Genomic DNA, 24,947 nt, shown 5'->3' with positions numbered 1-24,947 from the left:
AGGCAGGGCTATATCTGTCCACATCGTGATATGCTGAGTGATCTTCTGTTGTTTTTATCACATGTAAATATCTTGATTGATTTACTTGGAGTTGATTTCTTTCCGTAGTCTAGGGCCTTGTGTTTGTGGGATGGATGTGCAGCAGGGAGCAGGTTACAGGGAGGGGCACAACAGTGTGGTGATACATTTCAGTGCAGTTATAGGTGCAGGTTGGAGATGTTATACTGACTGTGGGTACCCAGCAACCAGGGAGGATGTAGCTGTGTGGATGCTGCAAGCTTTGTTATGGGAGGGTATAACCCTGGTGTGCACTGGTAGGGCGTGGCGCCCTTTGTGCACATGCATAGAGCTGTGGCAGCAGGTTGGTGTTATGCCTTCGTGTGTTGCAGGCGCATGTGACCCGGCAGCACAGATCAGCACTTTCTCAGAGCTGGGAAGCATGACTGAGGGCCATGAACATGCGCAGGTCTAGGAGTGCCCTAAACTGATGCACAGATTTCAGGGTAGGCGAGGTGAAGCTGTGTGACATATGGACAAGGGGTGGGATAGCCTGGGCATGGACGTCAGCACCCATAGCCTTTATGCGCTGGCAGTGGCCTGCAGGGAGTGGGAGGGGGAGGTAATGCTCGGGAGGGGTCCAAGAGAGGTGGGTTCGCCTGCACGTGGGATGGGGGTGTGGGGCGGGTATGCGTGCTGAGGCTGGTAGGGTGGGGTCGCTTGGAGCAAGGGGAATGAGAGCGGATGACAGAGTTTGGGTGCTTGGGGTGTGGGGTGAGTCATGGGTCTTGGGGCTGTGCTGGTGAGGGGAGCGTGTTCAAGGAACATGGCCTGGCTTACTTTCTAGTCCCCAGCTCCCTGCCCTTGCACTCCAGCAGGCTCCATGCCTCTGCACCGGGCTCCAGCTTTTTGCTTCTTAGTTCCTGGGCCTTTGCAACCAGGGTCTCCGTATGTGTTGCAGAGGCTCTCCCGGGTCATTTGCACTCTTGAATTACTGTCTCAGTCGTCCTCCTGTTCCTTCTCTAACTTTTCTGTGGAGTAGGGCTGAACTCAGGCTACTCTATTCGGCCATTTTCCTGGAAGTCTAGAAGGCTTTCTTTTGATCTCTTTCACGAGCAAGTGTGTAAAGTACTGGACAGGTGCAGAAGAAGCTGAAGACCTGTTGCCTTCCTACAGGAAATCTATAAAATTACTGCAGTGCATAGGACACAAGAACAAATATTATTGATTGCCTCCTTTATGCTTGAGAGTGTGCTAAGATTTGCTAGTACAGTGGTGAAATAGGCAGAGAAAATGTTTCTTAAACTTCTAGTCAACAGGCAAAGACAATTAAACGGGAAATACAAAATAATCGAGATAGTTACAAATTGTTAAGTGCTATGAAAAAATGTATGAAAAATTAAATAGCATTACAAATAGAACACAATAAAATATGATACACTAAGATAAATGGTAGATTCATGATGCTCAGAAAGGGCCTGACACAGCCTCCCTCTCTTCACAAATAGAGAAATCAAGGCTCTGAGAGGTCTGGTTAGAGTTCGTTCGATGGGCAGTATAATCAGAGGGCCCTGAAAGAGGAGGTGTGGCTTTTTTGAGAAGGTTCTTGTTAATTTCAACCATTTCAATTTAGGTCTCATCCCCATTTTAAAGCAAAACTCCAGAAGAAAACTCAAAGGAACAAAATTTGTACTTTTATGGTGTGGGAATATTCCATTCAACTGATAACTCCCCAGGAGCATTTGCAATCATAGATTTGTTTAAGAATTTGGTTTGCATCGTAAATTTTGGGGATGTATTTCTTACATAAGCGGATTTGCAAGATTTGTACAATAGAAAGGACTGGTTTGGGATGGCTTCTACAAGATACCTCTGCTGTTTGAAAGGCAGTAAGTGAAGCCAGGGAGGAAAGGAGAGAGAGAGGCAAGGGGGGTGGGGGGGGTGCGTCAAGTGGGAGCTCTGAGGCCTGAGGAAGAAGCCATGGGTGGTGGAAATGCTCCCATTCCCTGAGGGCAGGTTGGGGCCATAGTCCCCAGGAATACCTGGACCAAGAAAGGCATTTCCTAAATTAGGAAGAGAATACGAAATTGTATATAAAACCTCAAACACTAGTTTTAAACTTAACTTCCTCTTTTGCATCACACCTGCTCCAAGTAAGTAAAAGCTTGGAGGATATTCTTTTATTACAAATGAAAACAAATCTTTAAATATTATGACAGACACCTTCAAATGCAAGTAAAGGAGAAGAACAGAATAAGTGAGATGTGAATTCATGTAAATCAGTATACATGCGATTATGTCTGCGTCTCCCTCAGCCTATCTCTCTGTGACCTCTATTGGAGGCCAAATATAGGTGGCCCTTGTTTTGACTAAGTGTCTTTATTTTCTTTTCAAAGTTTTTATCCCAGAACTAAGTCAGAGAGAGTTTCATAGAGGTCATTTTAGTGTCCAGAGCCAGCCCTACCTGTTTTTCCAGCTTTTCCTTCTGCCAAAGCAGAGGTTGTTGGGGTTGGGAGGGAGAGGGAAGAGTGGTGTTACGAAAAGCCAAACTTGTGCTGCTCAAGAGATGCCTTGGGAGAGGAACGAGATGCCAAAAATTAAGGGGATAAGTATAAATGAGTTAAATATGCTCATGTGAAGAAAAAAAGGATTTAGGTATAAGCAATGGTTTCTAAGACAGGACACTGTGAGCAATTCTCATAAAAGAAAAGAATTGGTGCAGTATACATCATCAGAATTAAAAACTCATGTTCATCAAACGATGCTGCTACAAAAATGAATAAGCAGGCCACCAACTGGCAGAGAATGTTTCCAAAGTGTGTCTGATGAAGGACATATCCAAAACATATAAGACATTTGTGTAACTGAATAATGAAAAGGTAAGCAGATCAGTTTTTAAAATGGGGAAAGGATTTGACAGTTGTTTCCCTGTCATTTGGAGAATAAAGAATGTAAAAGAGATTAGGAAATAGTGATAGAGGGAGTTCATTGAATAATTTGATGCATACTTCATGGTCAGAACAAAGTTCTGGATTTTTGACAGAGATTTATAAAAAGATGAACTAGGTCGTCTTTTTCCCTCTGATGAAAGTTATCCACCCATAGTGCAATGGTGGATATCATGTGCAGGAGCTGAAATGGTTATTCATTTTGTTTCAGAACGTTTGCCAAAAATGTCAGATACATTGTTCAAGTTATGCATTATTCCCAGGGTAAGCTTTTGTGGGCAGGGGAAGTTGTAAACCACTGTAGATAATCATAGAGTGGAACTGAGGATGGAGATTATATCAACACTCTTTCCTTTTTTTTTTGTTTTGTTTACTTGGAATGAAGTCAGAAGTAATACTTTCATCATTTTCATTTGCAGTGAACTTAATTTTTGAACTAGTCTGTATAATAATAGGTACAGTAAAGGAAAACAGGAAGAAAGTAGATTCAGTTTATTGGCTAGTTAGGTTTTCGATGTTAATGAAAAGAAGAAAGCAAACCTCAACCTTCTGCCTAGTGAGGCTGACTCTTCCTTCCTACCAACCCCTTCCCCACTTTTGTGCTAATTTAAGACGCAGCCTTTTTAAGCCAGGTAGTTCTTGTTTTAGGGGGAGGCCTTTATTCTTCCTTTCCCTGCCCACAGTCAACTGTAATATCTGTATGGAAATTGTGTTCTCTTTGTGTTTACCTCCTGTTATGTGGCTTTTTATTTAGGAAATACCCCAAAGGTGGTATTCTGCTGTGTCCCCACAAACCCCTTATTAATACAGCAGTTTCTTTGATTCTCCAACATATCTCTCAATTCTTGAACTATAGCCTTGATGGAATCAATAATTAGAAATAGAATATCTTTGATGGGCAGCGAGTTTCCCAGGTGATAGGCCCACGGTAAAAATGGTCCAGGTGGCACCAGCAGAATTGTACAGGGACCTCATACAGATGCATGCCTTATTGATGCAGTAAGAAACTCTAAGAGGCTCAACCTTTTGATATTAGTAAAAAATAGCATTGACAGATTAGGGGCTTTAGAAAACCGGTATATGCATGGAAGGAGAGAAAGGAAGTATGGTGGTCTGAAGTTATATGTATTCCAGAAAAACAAGTTCTTGGATTTAATCTGTACTTGTGAATGTGAACCCATTGTAAGTAGAACGTAGTATCCCTAGTATCATGTAGCTACTTCAGTTAAGGTGCAAACAGCTCAGTCAGGATGGGCCTTAATTCTATTACCTTTTATTAAAGAATGAAACTGAGACAGATATTGGAGAGAAAGCCACAGGAGGCAAGAAGCTGAATTGGAATGTGGAAGAAAAGGAAAAGACCAGGAGATGCTGCCTTGTGCCTTGTCATGAGACAGAGAAACCAAGGAATACAGGGAGGCAGCCAGTCCTAGAATACCACAGTCTTTGGGGAGAAAGTATCTTGCCTTCGTGATGCCTTGATTCAGACATTTTCCCAGCCTCAAAACCATGTACAAATAAATTCCCATTGTTTAATCCTACCCATTTCATTGTATTTGCTTAAGCATCCTAGGAAACTAAGACAGGAAAGGATGGAGGAAAGGAGAGAGATAGTCTGTAAAGGAGTGTCACGGTAGCTGACATATTTCTTCCATTGTTCTCGGCCCTGAATAAAGAGGGCTTAACCTGCCTCTGAATAACTGGCAGTAGACAGAGCTCAGTACGCTAGTGTATGCTGAGTACAGAGCATCAAAGAAGCAAAGACCAGGTCTTATTCTTCTCTGGGTCTCAAAGTCCCAGCATCAGGTGTGTGCTGTGTGACGTTTGTTAAACGAAGTAACCCAAAGGACAATGAGACAGCAGGTACTGATGCTGGGGGGATAGACTCCCTCATCTACCCACTGTACATTTGGAAGAGCCATCTAGGTATAAATGAGTTAATGGAGGTGACGCCACCATGTCTCCTGTACTTTTCCTTTGACAATATAGATCTGATTTCCAATAGCACCCACATAAACGGGTCTCTTGCTCTTTTCTTGAGGATGATTTTCTTGCTCTCTTATTGCTTTTTAGCTGTGGATATTTGAGCTACAGTGGCACTGTTCATTTTCCAGAAATGTCTGCACCTCCTGGATTTAGGAGCGTACTGGACTTGGAACCTAAATCTACCTCTATATCACCCCACAAACAGCTCCCATTCTTTGCCAGGTTTATAGGCATAAAGTCCTGTAGTCACTTTAGGAGGAGGGAAGACATACATTCAATTATTTGTTCATTAGCTATGGTAAAAAATAATCTTTTCATGCAGTTTAGGATGATGCAGCTTTATTGAGCAATTTATGAATTTGAGTAGCATCCCATCCAGAAAGTGAAAGGAAGCTCCTCTGAGGAAGTGAAAAGGGGAGACTCATGTAGAGTATACATGGAAGCAAGTGAGGAAATGTTCTCATTGGATACTACTAAGTTTCCATTTTACCTATGGGGTGCATCTTACAAAGTGGTCAACAGACATATATTAATTAGTATGATATGCTTGTCCAATCTGGTAACTATCTCTACTGGACCAAAACTGTTTTATCACCCCAGGTGTAGCTTATCAGCAACGCTGTAGACTGTCTTGCATTTTCTAGGAAAACCCATGCAGGTCAGATCACTTGTTTTGTCTTCTGGAAAAGCCCTTCTCAGAAAGAGGCCTTTTCCTGACAACACCCAATACAGGTGGCCATTTTATTTTACTTACAGTTGTTTAATGCCTGCCTGTCAGGTGTAGACAAAAGGAATTTGCTAAAACTATAAACTATAATCCATTTCCACTCAGATTTTTATTTTACTTTCAAATCCATTTATGGGTTTTCAACAGATTAAGAAAATATATCATTTTGTGGAACGACTGGTTCTCCGATGATGTGTTATTGGGTGAGTGGGCTAATTAGGTATAGCAGAGGTTCAAAAGATATGCTGAGAGAGAACTGGGAGATATGTGGAGGTCATCTGTTCCAGCTGCCTGCCTCCGGAGCAGGAGGAGAGCCAACTGAGAAACTTCACATACTAAGCCCAGGGCTGAGGAAAGAGGAACTGTTTTATCTGTAGTTCTGCTGCTTTTGTTTTCTCTAGATAAGCTTAGAAGCAGGAATCAACAAGATTCCCAGAATTGGTGAAATTCTGGAACAAAAGGGTCTAAATCTCACTATATCCTTCTGATTAAAAATGGGGCTCATCAGAGAAGTTTCCATGTCTGGACACTCACTGGCCTAGCTTGGTGGGGTTGGGCTGGCCAGTGCTGCCCTTGCATACTCCCTCTTGGTTTTAAGGATGGAGAGAAGGTGTTGATGACTAAGTCCCAGAAAAGCTGAGTCTGGAGTCATCTGCTGGTTGCCTTGTTCTGGAATAGCTCAGAATTGTGACTGGGACTTAAGCATTAGGGACCCAGCTGTATAGCAAGGTTTTTAAAGATCAGAACCTGGGGAAAATTAGGTAGGTATGCTAGATGATGGAGCGAATTTGCATAAAAGGTGGGAAAAAGGGAAAGACTGAGTGGTAAAATGAAGAAGTACAGAGGGAGCTCTAGAACAAGCTCTCCAGGACGGAAGACCTATAATCTTGGCCCAAGGCCTTGAGCGAGTTCCTCTGATTTTTTTTTTTTTTGTAAAACAAACATGAATAGAGCCACACTGAAGTATCATTGGCCAGGGGAAAGAAGGAGACTGGTGACTGGCGTTTTATTTTCAGCTTACCAGCCATCTTGGTTTATGATGTAGAGTATGTTCCCTTCTCTTTCCAAGCCTCAGTTTACCCATCTGTATTTTCCTGGTTTCTTAAGAAATCTCAATTTACAGCATAAAATGGTTTCACATTTCTAATTACTGCTTTCACATTTGCCGTGCTGATTCTCCCTTTTCTTTTTCCAAACATCTTCGATAGAGTCATATCTTTCTAGTTGTTTTCAGTTATTAAACTTAAATATTATAAATAATTTAAGGCTTCTCTTCTGCCACTGTAGGAAGGAAGCATGATCTGCTCTTCTCCTCTATGTCCTTTTCCTCCTCACCTCCCCCCAGTACCTATGAGCTCTAACTCTTCCAGTTTTGAGGAAGGGGAGGAGGGATGGCAGTGAAAGGGTAAATATCTTTTTACCTAGCTTGATATGACTGGATTTTTCCCTCCCTTGACATCTCGCTCCACTTTGCTTTTCTCTGCTTAGGGAAGTGGAGTAGTGGGCAGTTTAGTACTATTGCTGAAGCAAAGAGTCCCCTGGGTGATGAGGTTACTAGTTTCTCCTTTTTGTAAGCATGAGCATTCTTTGTGATTCTTTTGAGTCCCTGTTACTTGGATTTAGGAAGGGGGATCTCTCTCTTGCATCTCTCCTCCCCAACACTGCACTTTCCCCAGGGTTGACAATCTGATGCTCTCACTGTCCTCTCCTCAGGCTTCAGGTAGACTGGTGACATGGAGGTAAGAAGGAGGTAGTTGATTGTAGAGATCTGGGGTCTAGTCCCAGTTGTTGATTTCTTAGAAAATGAAGTACTTATATTTATTTTCAGCAGGGAGCCCAGTTCTCTAAAAGCTGAGTAGTAGGAAACCTCACATCCAATTTATTGTTATGTGCAAAATGAAAATTTCTATCCTAATCCAGACAGCCTTGCCTTATTCTAATACAAATATATGCACAAGTATTAAATATGGCCTTTGGGGCTGACTTATCAAGATTTTGGCGTTCTGTTTTTGATAGTTTTATTTATCAAAGTCTGAGGGTAAGTTCTTGTAGAAGGATGGATGTAAGGCTATTGCAGTCTCCCTTCCCCCAAACCTTAGAGAGTTGACACACACTGTTCTGGATCTGCTATATGCTTACATCAGTGCTGACAGATCAAATTATAGTACTCCCTAACCCAGTTCTAAAGGATAAATGCCATGGCACTTAAAGTATTTTGCAGAAACTATTATTTTAACTCATTTTCACAGTGGCTATTGGTTTTTTTTTATAGTCTCGAAGGAAGTTTAGTTAAATACAGAGTAAAACTGAAAGCTTCTTTGGGAATAATGAGGGATCAGGTCCTTCAAGGTCTTTTAACAAATATTCCCTAAGTAGCAGTTTCTTTGTGCCTGCAATCCAGAATTGTAGTGTGTACCTCCAAACAAAGCTAAGCACCATATGTGACTGTTCGTGTGTACATTTTGACAAGCCTCAGTGGTCACTGTAATTTTAGTGCCTGTAAGTTTTCACTGGAAGCAGTGTGGAAAGATTGTCAGAACCTGTTTTTAAAAATGTTTGTGTTTGCAAAGATTTTTGCTTAGATTCTACACTTATTTTAGTTATTAAGCAAAAATATTACAGCATTCATCTTATAAGAAGTAGTAGGGTAGGAAATCATAGTCTCTTCCTTTTCTTTTTTTAGTAGAGAAGTGAAAGCTGAGAGCATTATATCTCAGGGACACTAAGGGTCTAGAATAGGGGTCAGCAAACTTTTTGTAAAAATGGCCACATATTACATATTTTAGTCTCTGTGGGTCATGCGGTCTCTGCTGCAGCTACTCATCTCTCCTGTTACAGTGCAGAAGTGGTCATAGACATTACATAAATGAACGGGTGTGACTATTTTGCAGTGAAACTTGATTTACAAAAATCTAGCCTGTCAGGTCATAATTTGCCTATCCCTGGTCTAGTGAGAAGTACAAGTTTTGTCACCAGTAGTCTAATTTAGCACAAGAAGGTAACTCTGTTTCCTTGATTACCTTCACACTAGCCCAGGGCTTCTCCAGCCTGTCATTAACATGGATAGAAGGTTGGGCTGACCTTTAGGATGAATTTAAGAAAGTGATCACAACTGCAGAAATTTACACAGGATCCTGAGAAAGAACCTTATTGCATTTCTTCACTCTACCTCCCACACAGTAGATCCTTAGGAACTTTGTATTGGACATAGGATAAAATATAGAATGAAAAAAACTCCTGACAATTTAAATGAAGTTTTGGTTAAAGTCAGAAATTAGTAGTCTAGCCAGACTGGGTAATTTTCTAGAGAACTCTAACCAGTTATGAATTTCTACCAGTCTCCTCCTTTTCCATGTATGGTGCTGGGCAGCTCATTCTTGCTAAAGTACCTTCTCTCCCTCACTTTCTCCCTCATTCTCACGTTTCCTCTTTTTTTCTTCTTCCAGCACATGCTACTGCTCACACAGTACGCACATGCACACACACACACTACACACATTCCAAATATTTTTCCCCACTCTGGAACACTAAGAGAACAGAAGTTGGTGACATAGCATGCCAGTTTGAAAAATTTGCCAACAGCAAGCTTAAGTACCTAGGTAGTGCATTCAAAAGTTGTTCATTAAGAGCCATATGTATTTGTTTAAATACATATTGCACTGCTTACTGATCAGTACACTTGCACATCGTTTTCCAGTTATTAGAGACAAACTCATGGCAAATACGATCAAGTGCTAGACCTCAGATTGGAAATGAGAATAAAGTGAATGCTGGTTTGTCTTTCTAGGATCCTAGTGTTCTTGTCCTTAAATCTGATCTGATTGATTGGCTATTCTAAAAAGTCAGTTAATTGTAGGAAAATTCTTTCAAAAAGATATAAACCCATCTTAAAGACTGTTTTAACTTAGAATGTAAGGCTGGACATTTATTTGCCAATCCTTTAAAATAGAGCCAAAGACTTTCTCTGAGTCTTTATGCATCTGCTGATCAAAGTGTCTGTTTTCTTTTGGTATAAAGTACACCTATTAATGCATCCCCAATTTCCAGTTGCATTTTATTTAAAACTAGAACACGAACATAAGACATGTGCAAAGAAAGATAAGAGCAATTCCAAAAGTTTGATTTCTTTGCCTTATTTTTTGCTGTCATCTCACCCACTTCTAATTCAGCAACAAAACCTTAAACAACATAAAGATTCAGCCTAATTTTTGTGGAAACAATTTCTTTTTCTGTATTCATATTTCATCATTTGAAGTAGTATGCAATTAAGTTAAGTAGTTACAATAAGAATAATTAATGTTAATTATAGAGGGACATAAACTTAGGCACAAATATAACAAACTCAACTCTCTTGGTAAACACACAACTAGCAACATGCTGGGAACAAACAATGTTTAAGCTTTCTAGAAATTATCCTAAGAGCCATGAGATTTCGATATGGCATGGCATTTCAGAATAACAGTATGACAGTTCATCTGATGAGTTGGTTAAAAAGAAATCAGTTTAGAGAGCTTCTCCTATTTCAGAAAAGAGATCAAGACTTGAACTTCTACTTTCAATTTCCACTATAATAGTAACAACTGTTTATTGTGTGCACACTGTGTGCCGGACATTGCACATTATTTCCTTTATCCCTTTTAACTGTAGTACATTCCTTTCACTAACTGGGAAACTAAGACTCAGAAGGGTGAAGTGATTGCTCAAGGTTATATAGCTTGGCCAAATAGAGATTTTGAACCCAGACACTTTGACTCCAAATTCACTATCCTACCCAGCTTTGACCAGACAGTGGTGTGGAAGTCATCTGGCTAGGTCTCAGTTTATCTCATCTCGGTTTAATGGATGTCTGATTGTTTAAAAGTCAGTAGCCGACCAGTGGTGTATAGGCTCCATGGAGGTGGTTTTTTTTCAGAACCCACATGTGCTAATTTGAAACTATTATGCACCCCAAAAAGCCATATTTTAATCCTGATCCAGTCTCGTGGAGCCAGACTTATTTTTTAGGGTGGGAAATTTTGGATTGTTTCTGTAGAGATGTGACACACCCAGTTGTAGGTGTGAATTTGGTTGGTTGGTTAGATTAATTCAATGGAACTATGACACACTTAGTTGTGGGTGTGGCCTTTTGATTAGATGGAGATGTGACCTAAGGGGCAGATCTTGATTAGTTTACTAGAGTCCTTTAAAAAGAGAAACATTCTGGAGAGATTTCAGATGCAGACTCTTGGAGGATGGTTGCTTCAGAGCTGATAGAGACAGTATGTTTGGAGATGCTTGGAATGCCAACAGAGAGAGCAGGTACCTGGACACGAGCAGAGTCCAGCAGACGTCACCATGTACCTACCCATGAGATGATAAGCAAGCCAGAACCCAGAATTGTGTCCAGGAGAAGCTCAGTGAAGGCCCACAGATGCTTAGAGAGGAAACCACTGGCACAGAAGCTAGAAGCAACAGAACCAGGAGCAAGGACCATTAGATGCCAGCCACGTGTCTTCCCATATGACAGACATTGGTCTTTCTTCGAGTTAAGGTATCTTTCTCTGGCTGCCTTAGTTGGATATTTCTATGGCCTTAAAACTGTAAATTTGCAACTTAATACATTCCCTTTTTAAATATCATTCCATTTCTGCTATATTGCTTTACAGCAGCATTAACAAGCCAATACATCATACTTTTGTCTCTTTGTACTTGCTTGTGTTTGGTCTATGAAAAAGGCAAGACTGGATGTTACAGGGAACTCTTTGTTCTGCATTTGGGTTTTTGAAGTCTGGCATTTGAACAGAATCACAAGTTGTAGAAAGTAGTAATTTCCAGACATTTGAGGTCTGATTCACCAACTCTACTGTAATTAAAGGAAAACCTGTATTTGTTTGCTCCATTTTATCCTAACTCACTAAAATGTTTGATAAATAATAAACCAGATATTTAGACAATAGCATCTATTTAACTATTTAAACTTTCGTAGGTTCATTATGTTTAAATGTTTCAAAGTTATTCTAATGATATGAGAATGCCTGAAGACTAAATTCATAGATAAGTGAGTGACTACAGAAAGTGAACTATATTGGCAGCTTTCAAAAGCAGAGTGTAGAAATTAAGTAGCTTGACAATCCCCTCAGAAGGTACATTTATGCTTCATAATGATTTCAGTAGGTCACCAAGTGGTAATGAATTTTGAATTGAGGCAGTTGTGGTTAAGTCTGTTGCATTTTCCAACACTAGTCATTATTAGAATGATGATTGATCTCAGTGATTATGAAACCATTAAAAAGGCATCTGCCCATGCCTGAATTAGCAGGATGGATGTCGTTTTGAGCTTTCAGCTAGCCAAACAAGACGTTAATGAGTTGTTTATTTGCTATCATATGTGTGTCTTCTGAGCCTTCAATACTCTTTTTTTGTCATAGGATGCAAACGTGGGAAGGTAGGGTGCTTAATTTTCCTCTTTGAGCTTTAGTGTTATAGTAATGTAAAGTGAAACTGAGTGGGATGATTTTTACTTCCCAGAATCTTCCATTCCCTGATTTGTAAGAGATCCTCCCCTCCCCCCCCCACCACCCCAACTCTTACCCCCAGAATTTGTGAATATTTTTCTGTGTAACATTTATAATGCAATAATAATAAAGTGGTAGTAGTCACTTTACTGAATACAAGCCATGTGCCAGGGATTTCCCACCATCTGCATTAATCCTTAATGCTACAGAGTTGATGATATTGTCCCCATTGAAAGGCTGCGTGGAGAATTTAAATGCTTTTACTTAGGGAAGGGAAGGAACTGGAATTTGAACATGTTTTGTTTATCCCCGCTGCTGTCTGAATGGCATTCTTGTGCTTCCTTAAAAGACTGTTCTTTTGGTAGGGCTTTTCAGTTTGTCACAAGAAAGCTGAAGGAAGAATTCCTCTCATTTGGTGAATGAAGACATGAAAGCATGTTTTAAAAAGTACAGCCTCAGGTTCTGTAGAACCTGTCTAGGCTGCAGAGGGACTTTTATCCTTGGCTGACCACCTCTTCCATAAAGTAGCTTGGTGACAGGAGCCACTTCTCTCTCCCCATTTCACTCTGAATTACAGATGCCTCTTACTCAGACACTCGTCTTCCCAGCTAATAAGTGTTCCTGTACCTGACAGCAGGTAGCCCCATTCCTATCTGAGGACACATGAGATGCACAGCTTCTCTGCGTTCTCCTTGGCCTGCAAGCTCCTGCCTTGAGTGGGGCCCATGGTCCATGTCTTTAGTTGCCTTTGGGCTGCCCTACCCTGCTCATATCTGACCTGCTGCCCCAAGCTTAAGGGCTAATGGAGGTGTGGTTTCACTTCCTGTCCCAGTTGTTTTCTTTATGCCTGAGGTGGCTCAGCAAAGGTGGGCAGGCACATTTCTTCCTTTATCTACCTCCCAGGTGTTTGTTGTTTCTTTTCCTGCATCTAAGGGCTCAGTATGCTAGTGCTGCCCTTGCACTTTCCCTTTCTCTCTCCCTCTCTCTCCCGGTCTCAGTTTATCTGTCTACTAAAGGAAAGTATCATTGGGTCTCTGGAGTGCCTTCCAGTTTGGGTACTCTGGATCGGTGAATCAAAGCCTTCAGTTTGGTGCTCTTCCCCACCCCACTCTACCTTCTGCCTCCATGCCCCATTGCAGACATGAATTTCTCCTTTTCATGTAAAGTATCATGTTGATCCCACCCATTCTTTTCTCTTTCTTCTCCAGATGACCCTAGAGATAGCTGACACCAAATATTTGCCCTGCTTTGATCTCATAGGATGGGCAGGGAACTCCCTGTCTGACTCTGGCCTGTGTTTCTATTTCTTTATCTGGAGATTCGATTCTTCTAGAAAGCAACCACAGGAAATTTGCCTCCATCTCCTTCACTTTCTAGATTGGCTCATTCTCCTCATTGGATATGCTTCTTGGGTGATTGGTTCTGCACATAGGGGCTCTTTAAATATCTTTTTACTTAAGGTTTTGTGTACATGAGTGTGTAGGAATAGAGAGAGTATGTGTGAGAGTTGATTTTTATCCCCAGTGGGGTCCATTGGTCGGTCCAGATTATTGGCATCTAGAGCTACATTTTTCAACTTTTTAAAAAAAGCTTGGTCAACAGTAATAAATGCATTTTACATTTGAACTCACGAACATACACATGCATATCATCTGAAGCATGAGTTTGATGAAAATAGATGTACTTTTACTAAATGCTGTGCATCAGGTTTCTTAGGACTGGAATTATTTGTAAAAAGCTAGTGTGAATTCCGAATTTGGGAAATGGTGGCAGAACCTCCCTTCCAACCTCTGGGAGGTGCTAAGTAATGGATGAGGGTGAGATTGAATTGACAAAATTAGTTCTATAAAAGTGATGTTGGGATTGAAGTGGAACTTACTAGATGTTCTCCATCTCATAGTGGGTTTGCAAAGACCTCAGTTCTGTTCAGTTGTTGACTTATATATTGATTTCTGCTTCTAGGCAACAGTTGGGTAATGCCTGGTTTTTAAACCTCCCAATATCTCTTTTGATTAATTTAGTCTTATTTACTAATACTAAAGCAGTGATAAATTGTAGGCATAGAGTTATGCATGTTCTGAATAAATGTATCAAACACTTTATCTTAGTTATAGACTCCACAATTTAAATATTTTAAAACTTTGATTTATAAATTTATTTAGAGAAAAATTACTATGTATCTATGTTCCTCTGCATATTCACTGGGTAAAAGTTATCCGTAAATTAGGGTTGTTCATCCCCAAGATAATTTTTATGCTGGAGTTTAACATCTGGTGAGGTGATGGCCTGATTCCCACCCTGACCTGCAGATATCCGTTCCTTTACCTTTACAATGAAGGGAGGGGGTAGCACAAGGCCTAGGGAGCCGGACCCTTTTTTTTAACCTCCTGATTAATACTTGTTCTGTCTTGATTTGCTGGGCAGACCAGCAAAAGGAATGTGTAATTGCATTTTGCTCAAAGTGGCTCAGCCCTAACTGAGTGCGGAGATGTCCACACTTGGCAATGTTTAGACCTACAGAGTCAGCAGTGAATTCGAATTCAGTATATTGTCTTTGTATTAACATAGTAAATATTTTGTAGTTACCATGTGCCAGGCACTGTGCTGGGTGGTGGCCAGGGCAGTGCAGAGAATTGTTACAAGGACACAATAATAATAGCAGACATTCCATGAGAATTTACTATGCTCAGACTCTGAGCCATGTGATTTACATGCACTTTCTTCATTTACGCATAACAACAAACCTGGGCAGTTTCTGCTCTTACTGTTTTCATTTTACAATGAAGAAGCAGTGGCGAGGAGAGATAAGATCACTTGCCTGAGTCCATACAACCAGTAAGTGACTCTGTTTCCGCTATTCAAGGGAAAAGTGCTTCCTAGCACAGTGACTACCTTGTGGTAGCAGCTCAGCAAACATCTTCACATGGGAGCTGCCTCCTCCCCAGGGTACAGATACATTTACGGTTAGTGGCTATGACAGGGTGACTCCACTGCTCAGTGGAAGGTGGCTAGATGACTCTGACTTTCTCAGGGGTCCTTCACATGGCTGATATCATCTTGGTTTGACTTAGGTGAGACAGGGTAGAATCCCAGGTGTGATTTGACAGGTGTGGGGTTAGGGTGGAGTTGTGGCTTTTTCCATGAGGTAGATGTCCTCAGGTCTCTTTAAATCAGAGTGCACTGTTGCTGTTCTTAATTGTTCCTGTTGACTGTGACCAGAAATAGCTCAATGTCGGTGAACCTCATATATGAAATGTAAATAATAATCACTTTTCTGCCGATTTTACACTGTAGCTTGGATAATTGACTGATATAAGAGATTCCAAAGTGTTTCATTAAACCCCATTTGCTGTATGTAGGTGTGCAAGTAAGTTTACAGGAATAAGAGTGAGCATCAGTGAAACAAAATGAGGTTTCATTTATAATTCAGATGTTAGTTTAACAACATGCCTATTTGTAAAGCTTTTCTTTAGATCTGTTATTGAAGCAAAGGAAACATTCCCTTCTTGTCAAAATGAAAATGTTTAAACTGATTCCTGCCATTTTGAAATGATTGCTCATTTCTCACTTTTCAGCCAAGAATATTCTAGTTTGCAAGCTGCTGGAATGCGATATCCCAGAAACAGAACAGCTTTTAAAAAGGGGAATTTATTAAGTTGCTAGTTTATAGTTCTAAGCCCGTGAAAAAGCCCAAGTTACAGCAAGACTGAAGAAATATCCAGTCTCAGGATTCAGGGAAAGATGACTTGGTTCAAGAAGGCCAGTGACGTTCGGGGTTTCTTTCTCAACTGGAAAGGCAATGACGAACATGGTGAGATCTGCTAGGTTACTCTCCAGGCTTCTTGTTTCATGAGACTCCCCTGGGCGTTTTCCTTCATCTCCAAAGGTATCTGGTTGCATGGGTTCTTGTGGCTCTAAAGCTTTTTTTCAAAATGGTTCCCTCTTAAGGGCTCCAGGAAGCAACCCCACCTTGAATGGATAGAGACGCACCTCAGCGGAAACAATCTAATCAGAAGTTACCACCCACAATTGTGGTGATTTACATCTTCATGGATAATCAAAAAGCTCCCATCCAGCAATATTGAATGAGAATTAAAGGACATGGCTTTTCTGGGGTACTCCACAGATTCAAACTGGCACAGATGTAGATGTGTTGGAACATTTGGCTTGTATCATGTAAACTAACTGTTCTAGTTTGCTAGCTGCCAGAATGCAATACACCAGAGACAATTGGCTTTTAATAAAAGGGGATTTATTTCGTTAGTTCTTCAGAGAAAAGGCAGTTAACTTTCAACTGAGGTTCTTTCTTACATGGGAAGGCACAGGGTGATCTCTGCTGGCCTTCTCTCTAGGCCTCTGGGTTCCAACAACTTTCCCCCGGGTGATTTCTTTCTGCATCTCCAAAGTCCTGGACTGAGGTGCAAGTGCTGAGATGAGGTATGCTGAGCTGCTTTGGCTGTATTATGTTGAGTTTCTCATTTAAGCACCAGCCAATTAAGTCAAACATCATTCATTGCAGCAGGCACGCCTCCTAGCTGACTGCAGATGTAATCAGGAACAGATGAGGTTCAGATGCCATTGGCTTATGTCCACAGTGATAGAACTAGACACCTTCACCTAGCGAAGTTGACACCTGAATCTAACTACCACACTCACCAATTCTAAGAAAGAAGTTCTTTTCTAAGATAAAGGGTGTTTGACATTTGTCACATGGCATGGGTCCCATAGATTCCCAGGAAGAAAGCCTGCTACTGTGACCAGCCCCATGTAAGATGACAAGACTTGATTGCTATCTAACTTGATCTTAGCTCTCAGGATGGAATATAAAGCCTGACATGGTTTAGGGAGATAGCAGAACTTTGTAATTCTCAGTAGGAAATGGTGAAATGAAATTCTGGGCTGTCTGATGGTGTAGCAAGATCTCTGGTCTTGGTACATAGAAATGCAGACTTGGGAACATGGCTTTGTTTTTCCTTTGGTGTGGATGGTGGCAACCTGGTATATATTGAGACTAAGTTATATGTTTGGTACTATGAGGGGATCCTGCAAAGAGAGATGAAGTGACTCTTGCCTTTAAGACCCTATCTACAAATAATACAAGACAACATATCAATAGATTCATCTTCCAAACTAGACTAAGAGATCCAAGAAACAGACAGTACCTTGATCTTCTTTTGTTCTCTTTCATGTCCTTGTGTATAGTTGATACTCAACAAATGTTTGTTGATATAATTTACTTTCATGATTAAATATGAAAACATGTAGGACAACTTTTAACTCTGGTATGGCGAACAGTTTCAACTTGTATACCTTCTCCAGTCAATGGATGATGCCTGACTGGAGCAACACGTGAAGCTACGGTAGGGCACAGTAGAAAAGAGTATTGACTGATAAGTGGTGAGTGACGTCTGCTAAATGAATGGGTGGAGAGCAGAGGCAGCAGGCATGTGGTGATCATTTGTCTATTCTCCTAAGCACATCATGCTTTCAAAAGAGGGGTCCAAATAATGCTTAAAGAAAATGAAACTCCCTACTCTTCCCTTAAAAGGGTGGAGCAGGATTTAGATAAATAACCAGAAGAACTTTCAGTCATAGAGAAGAGCAATCCCAAGGAGCAGAGGTTCTAGTGAGTATGATGTATATGGGAGACCTTGTGGGAACTGATGGACTGGAGCAGAGGAAAATGTGGAGGAGGAAGGCAAACCAGGTAGGGCAGTGGGCTTGCACATGGTGGTGCTATAACAGGCATTGTTAGTTATTGGTAGGTAGAATGTAGACATTGGGATGTCAGATGAAGAAATTTAGAAATGATATAGTCCTGTGCTTTTAAAGAAGCTTCCCCAAATACTCTAGGTACAATTAGTTTCTCTGTTTCCCCACAGGAGAGCCCCAGGACCCTGCTTAATCTTTGATAGTTGTCTGCTTTGTCTTGAAATTTTTATATGTGCATCTTCTGTTTCCTTAAGGACATGAACAGTGTCTGAATCATTGTTGAGTCTTTGGTACTTAGGACCGTACCTAGTACCGAGTAGATACCCAGAAAATGTTATTGAATTCAATTGAAATAGGGTACCTAAACTGCCAAGCTTGATAGGCAGAACTTTAGAGGTGAAGATGGGTGAAGAAGGGATTTTCTGCCAACTATAACACCCATTTCCAAGGGAATTGACAGTCCCATGTACCCAGTATGAACCAGTGTATTAGCTAGGGCTCCTGTTGCAGTTTAATTTGTTCGATTTTGAACCTGAAAAAACCCCAAGGTGTGGGGAGATTTTGGATTCAGACTTAGCTTGATCAAGTGACACCTTCAGTGACAGCAAGGCCAAGAGCTTGCCTCTGTCTGAATTTGACTGTCTCTGTCTCAGTCTCTTCCCAGTTGGGGGACTTGGCTTGCCTTGGTGTTGGTCCTTCCCTTTCATGTCCCATCTAGAAACTTCCGGATTATAGCCTCTCAGACGAAGTTCAGGCTATGACAGAACTTCCTATCTTGTTGCTGAAATGAAAATCTCAAGATGAGCTCTCATTGATCCTGTTTGGCTGGGGTGGGGTCATATGCCTATCCTTGGCATAACAGTAACCTAGGCCATATGCATACTCCTGTAGTACCTGGACTGAGAGTAAGAAAGGAATACCTGGAGGAAAGTTAGGGTGTTGTGCTGAGTGACAAAGACCACAGTTACCCAACTTTGAGTATTTGAGTAAAGCAGCAGCTGCTTCTACTATGCTGGTGAGTGAGGAAGCTACATCTAGACACTATTTTGGGACTCAAACCAGAGAGAGTTCCCCATCAGACTCTCAGACCTCAGGAATGATGCTGCTCCTCTTCCCTCAGTCTGAATATCTTTGAAGCTGGTCTCCACAGATCCATTGGTCAGGACACCCTTATTGGCCTCTTTCGTTTGTCATCTCTAGACATGTTCTTTATGACATGCTGGGTGGAGGTCCTGACCTGCCTGTTGGTCAGTCATTGGAATCATTGGACTAATGTGGGATCTCAGGAGAAACCTTCTTGGAGAAGTTCCAAATCTTCTTACTAGGACTCTGCTCACAGAGAGAAGACGTTTCCTGCTTCACCGGGTCTGGGAGAGCTATCTTGCCTCAGTGTCCTCATTCTAGATAAGCCTTCATGCCAAAGTGATGATCCTTTGATTATGAAATATTTTACAGTTTGCAGAGCTCTTTCTAACTTTTCCCTTAATCTGATCGTATCACCATAACTTTGGTAGGCAGAGCAAAGATGATCATCTCTGTTTTATAGATGAGGAAGCTAAGAATCAGAGAGACTAAGCAAGGTTGCATAGTTGTAGAGACTAGAATTTGATGCAGGGGACACAAATACCATCTAAAATGTGTACTTTTAAAACAAGTAAAGAAAGATGAAGGCAAATTGACTATTCTAGCCAGTTTATTAATGTAAATCTGGGATAAACTATTCACTGGAGGCCCTCTTAGAAATGCTTCATTAATACCTGCAGGGGGAAAGAATTACTTCTGTTTACATCCAGGCAGGTCTGAGCATAGTCCTGCCTACTGGTCATCGTCCCATGGTTCACCAGCCAGAGTTTTACTAGAGGTTGAATTGGCTTTTTGAAGACATGTAATAGTAGTCCCATGGTTCCCTGAATTTGTCTCCTGAAATGTATAAGGCAGAGAGTGTGAGCATTTCTCAGTAAACCTGGTCTGAATGTGCCACTCTGCAGTGACCTCAGGTGGCCCAGCCACCCGAAGAAACAACACCTGCTCTTGCCCCTTGAGTCTCTTGGTTGACTGTCTTCCTGGCAATCTCATGGCCCTTATAGAACCTCACCAGTGAGTTTGTATTTGGACTTTGCTCATCAGGTCATTGAGAATTGCAGTTTTACAGCTGAAAGAGATCATCTGGCTCATTTTACAGATGAGAACTGGAGCCAAAGCATGGCATTTGAGGCCTTCATGGTTTCCTTCAAGTCTGCCCCTGTAGTATCACCTGTTTTTTCTCACCCATCCCTCATATCTTGTGCTCCATCCACTACAAACCTCTTATTGCTTTGTATAGTCAGCCTTTGTGTGTGATTCTCTTTCTGGCTGGAATACCCCTGGTCTACCTTCTTGAGCAAAGAGGACAGCATTAGAGAGAAGGTTGTTAGGAGGTTTTTCACTGGCATTTAATCATGGAAGTTTTCTTGCAACAGGGCAAAATCAAGGAGGCCCTTGTATAATAGAATTTCTTAGCAGGAAAGGATGTTCAATAATGCTTGGTCAAAAACTTTAATTTGATGCATTTATTTATTGATTTATGAACATTGAGTACTTATTTTTATGGCAAACCTTGAGAATACCATGATACAGGGAATAGAAATGGACTCTGACCTTAGAAATGATCAATTATTGGTTGAGACAAATATTGAAGAGCTAACTTTAAAAACTTAAAATTTCCACTGTGTCTAGATCTATGTTTGCAGAATTTATCAGTGGTCTCTAATTTTGTTTGGGAAGTCAACAAAGGTTTTATTTGGAAATTATCATTCAAGTTGAGTCTTGAAGGCTAAGTAGATCTTTGTCTGATGAAAAATGAGGCAGGAACAACAGTTCTGGAAAAAGAGATAGATTCCACTGTGGACTAGAGCAACAGAATGAATCAGTGTTAAGCTGGGGCTAGCAGAAAACAGATATTATGGCTCCAAGCCCTGTGTGCTTTCTATTCAACCATGGTGTGCTGATTATTAGCCCCATATCACAGAATTGTGTGCTTAACTGTGTGAAGAGGGATGTTTACATACATGGGGGCAGGCATGCTAGGTTGGTGAAGCAGATGGGCAGAGGCATGAAGGTGGAAAAGCATCCAGCATGTGTGGCATACCCCAGGTTGGCCCATGATCTGAAGTGGAGGGCTGTCACAGAAGAGAAGTAGGACAGTTGGAAGAGGAAGCTAGAGGAGGATGAGGACCTTAACCAGGGGACTAAAGTTGGGATTGAAAAAGCTGGTCAGATGATATGTTAAGATCAGCTATTTCCTCAGCAGTTTCACCATTTTCTTACTACCAGGTTTATTCTAGAAAGGATTTAAGGCAACTTAGAAAGATACATACCAAACTGGTTTGCTTTTTGATATATATACTATCATCACAATTCATAACTCTTTTTTATGTCTAGCTTTGTTGCTTTATTCCCTCCCATTCTTCTTCTCTACCTCCTATTAGTGCCTACTGAGTACCTTATGTGTGCTGACGTGGTCTGAGATGCTGGAGTTGCAAAGACTAGTGATTCCTACTGACAGAGAGCCCTCACAGTATGATGTGGCACAGAAGGGCTATATGAGGAGGTGGATGGGTAGAAAGGGAACAGCTACTGCCAGGAAAGCCATTCCTATGGGCCTGTGTGGGTGGATGAGCGAAAGAAAAGAGATGAGTCGTACTTGGCTGCATCAAGCCTTTGTTGACCTTCCACAGCAGGCTGGGAGCTCTATAAGGATAAGGATGAGGTTCTACTAAGGAGAACCCAGATGCTCAGTGACGGATGGATGGATAGAGAGGCAGGTGGGCGAATGTTCATACCACAGCACTGGTAGAAGGATCACTGAGAATAAAGAGGAAGGAACCAAGTACAATTAAGGATTCAAGTACAATTGTTTCTCCCACCCCCTGCTAGTTGACGGGGTTTCTGTTTCTCAAGGTTGTATATGGAACTGAATGGTTTAGAGGCTCTTGGTATTTAGACTCTCTTGTTTGGTGAAATTTTAACAAAGATTAATGAGGATTCAGAATTAGATTTTGAGCCTTTATTTCTCTGGTCGCTTGGAGCCTTGTGCGCTCCTTTCACCCACACATAAATCTCTGGTTAGGAGGAATTCATGGTTACTTAAAAGGAAACTTGCCAACCCAAGCTTTCCTGCCAGTGAGAAGAAATTCCTGCTGGTGGGTGGTGCCAGCCCAGCAGCACATGCCTCTAGCTTGGCAAATGGAGTGAGATTGAGAGGCCGGAATCATTTGCTCTTTTTATTTAGCCTGAGGTGAGGCTTTTAAGGTACAGCCCCTGTCCAGGGCTCATATAGAAGCGATTCCTCATTTTACATCTGGTTCTTAAGGGTTCCTGATGCCTCTCTTTTAACCACCACATTCTTTGACTCTTGCAGTTGTTTCTTCCTATTTGCCCTTGTCCATCTTGGCCATAGACCTAGGTGTCTTCCCTATCCCACATCTTACCAGGCTCTTTCAGCTGGGTGCACATTCCCATCTTGCCCAGTTAGCAACCTGACTTTGTTTTTCCTCCATTTTCATATTACTAATTCAGGATTCTTTTCTCAAATGAACAATCCTTTTGTAAAGCAAACGATTGCCTTCACTTTCCCTGATTATGTTGTTTTGTAAGATTTTTCCAAACCCTACATTTGCTCAATGTGGAAGTGTACTTGTTTCACAGAAGTCTGTTTCAGTGGCAACACTAGGAAATAGGATGGCACTGGCTTCTAGGCAAACTATTCTGTTCTGTTAATCAGACAGTGATCAGTTTGCCTTGTAGTAGAATCTTGAAATCAAGAATCACATTAAAGCAAGGTTTTATTTAAAAATTTTTTATTGTGAAATATAACATATATACAAAAAAGTAATAAATTTCCAAGTGCATTTTAACAAGTAGTTATAGAACAGATTTTAAAGTTTGGTATGGATTACAGTTCCATGATTTTTGTTTTTTCTTCTAACTGTTCCAAGACACTGGAGACCAACAGAAATATCAATATAATGATTCAGTAGTCATACTCATTTGTTAAATCCTATCTTCTCTGTTATACTTCTCCTCTTTAAATAACGTATGCACATAAAAGCAATAAATTTCAAAGTACATCGCAACAATTAGTTGTAGAATAGATTTCAGAGTTTGATTTGGGTTACAATTCCACAATTTTATGTTTCTATATCTAGCTATTGTAAGATACTGGAGGCTAAAAGAACTATCAGTATAATGAATGATTCAGCACTCATACTCATTTGTTAAACCCCACCTTCTCTGTATAACTCCACCATCACGTTTGATCTTTCTCCCACTCTTTAAGGGTATTTGGGCTATTCCCATTCTAACTTTTTCAAGTTGGAAGGGGCTATTGATCATATGGGATAGGGAGATGGAACTAATTGATGTTCTGGAAGGGCTACCCTCCCTGCATTTCAGGACTTTTCTGGTCCAGGGACCCATCTGGAGGTTGTAGGTTTTGGAGAGTTACTTTGGTGCTTGGAGCCTTTACAGACTCTTATATAATGTCCTAGGTGTCCTTTAGGATTGGCAGGAATGGTTTTGTTTGGGGGTTGACAAGTTATGATAGGTAGCAATGTCTAACTGAGGCATGCATAAGAGTGACCTCCAATGTAACCTCTTGACTCTATTTGAACTCTCTCAGCCACTGATATCTTATTTGTTACACTTCTTTCCCCCTTTTTGGTCAGGATGGCATTGTTGATCCCATGGTGCCAGGGCCAGGCTCGTCCCTGGGGATCATCTCCCATGCCACCAGGAAAACTTTTATCCCTAGGTGTCATGTCCCACGTAGTGGGAGGAAGGCAGTGGTGTCACTAGCAGAGCTGGTTAAAGCAAGGTTTATTTCTTTTTATAATCAATTCCATCAGGTACTTCACTAAAGATTTTGGAAAGAGAAACCAAATTTTTAAAAAGGAGGAGAAAGAGGGCAAGAAGGAGGATGGGGGAGTGAGCAAAGAACCCTAAACAATTTAGCTATACCAATAGCCCTTGTATTATTATGGCATAATTACATGTAAATAAAAGCCAAAAAAGAAAAATAAGCTGTGTTTGATAGGCGTACTCTCTGTTCTCTGCTTGTTTTTCTACTGTGAAGTATAGTGCTGTCTTGACGTAGGGATGTAACTGCTATGCATATTGATGGCAATGAAAGCCTTTTCTTTTTTGGTTTGGCCTAGTAAATAAAACAGAAGGGATAAAAAGGGAAGAGGAATTGTAAAGTCAGTGTGCTGCTTTTAGCTTATCTGGTTCCCTTAGAACTCTTAGTCTCAAAAACATATTGTTGGTCCACATTTGGAATCAGGGTCTAATTTGAGCACAGTGGATTGGTATTTTCAGGGATTTTTGCTTCTAGTTAAAGTGACAGGATTACTTTCTGTTTTACCTTTCAGAATTAATGTCACTGTCTCATTGAAGCCTCTCTGGATCTCTCATCCCTATTGCTTAAGATTATCCACAGTAGTGTGAATATATGATTATTCATCCAACGTATAGTTATTGTGTGCCTGCTCTGGGGGAGCACTCCATATGGGGATGTGGCAGTGGCCAGAAAGACAGGGCCCTGCTCTTGTGAAATTTACAGAAAATGGAGAAATTAAACAAAGGATACTTGCAGGTCTGTTGTATAGTATAACAGGGTTATACTCACTGTCCTTAAAGCACATTATAGCATCTCTACCCAGCCTGGAGGGCCTGACTGTGTGAAGGGAGTAATGTGATGGCCATGGGACATCTTGGCAGCCAGGTGAGTTTCCTGGGGCAGAAGATGAGCCAGGCGAAGACTAAAACCTAATTGAAGGGGTGGAGGACGTATGAGTATAAAGGTTGGGGATGGGCTGGTCTTTTAAAATTATAAGCACAACGACTCTGGCTAACTCACACAGAAAAAGAATTTATTAAATGGCTGTGAAACTAATTAAAGGGAGCTCTGGAGGGAAGGTTTAGAAGTGACAGGAGCCGTTGAGTTTAGAAGTGACAGAGTGCTCTGGGATCTGATGACCTCACCTTTTGGGCCTGACCAAGTGAGGAGTGGAGAATGGGAATGGAGGCTGAGATAGACTAGAATGA

General features: G+C 41.1%; 1 protein-coding gene and 1 pseudogene across 6 annotated transcripts in view; one reads left to right on the top strand and one right to left on the bottom strand.

Moving 5' to 3' along the window:
• Positions 1–19,690, bottom strand: part of LOC143657726 (ATP-dependent (S)-NAD(P)H-hydrate dehydratase pseudogene) — a 51,331-nt pseudogene extending 31,641 nt beyond the window's left edge.
• Positions 1–24,947, top strand: part of CACNA1D (calcium voltage-gated channel subunit alpha1 D) — a 413,019-nt gene that overhangs the window by 206,047 nt on the left and 182,025 nt on the right. Inside the window, exon 1 of one of the 6 annotated variants that reach the window (XM_077128985.1) lies at positions 24,212–24,624. The exons of the other annotated variants lie outside the window; for them this stretch is intronic. Coding sequence (XP_076985100.1) covers positions 24,598–24,624 — 27 coding nt within the window. The 5' untranslated portion in view covers positions 24,212–24,597. Of the gene's footprint in view, positions 1–24,211; positions 24,625–24,947 lie in introns of those variants that run through there. 6 annotated transcript variants of the gene reach the window in all.

The sequence above is a fragment of the Tamandua tetradactyla genome, chromosome 15, assembly GCF_023851605.1.
Source record: "Tamandua tetradactyla isolate mTamTet1 chromosome 15, mTamTet1.pri, whole genome shotgun sequence".
In the NCBI taxonomy this organism is placed as follows: domain Eukaryota; kingdom Metazoa; phylum Chordata; class Mammalia; order Pilosa; family Myrmecophagidae; genus Tamandua; species Tamandua tetradactyla.
Note: the sequence above shows the minus strand (reverse complement) of the source record. Positions and strands in the feature narration are given on the sequence as shown.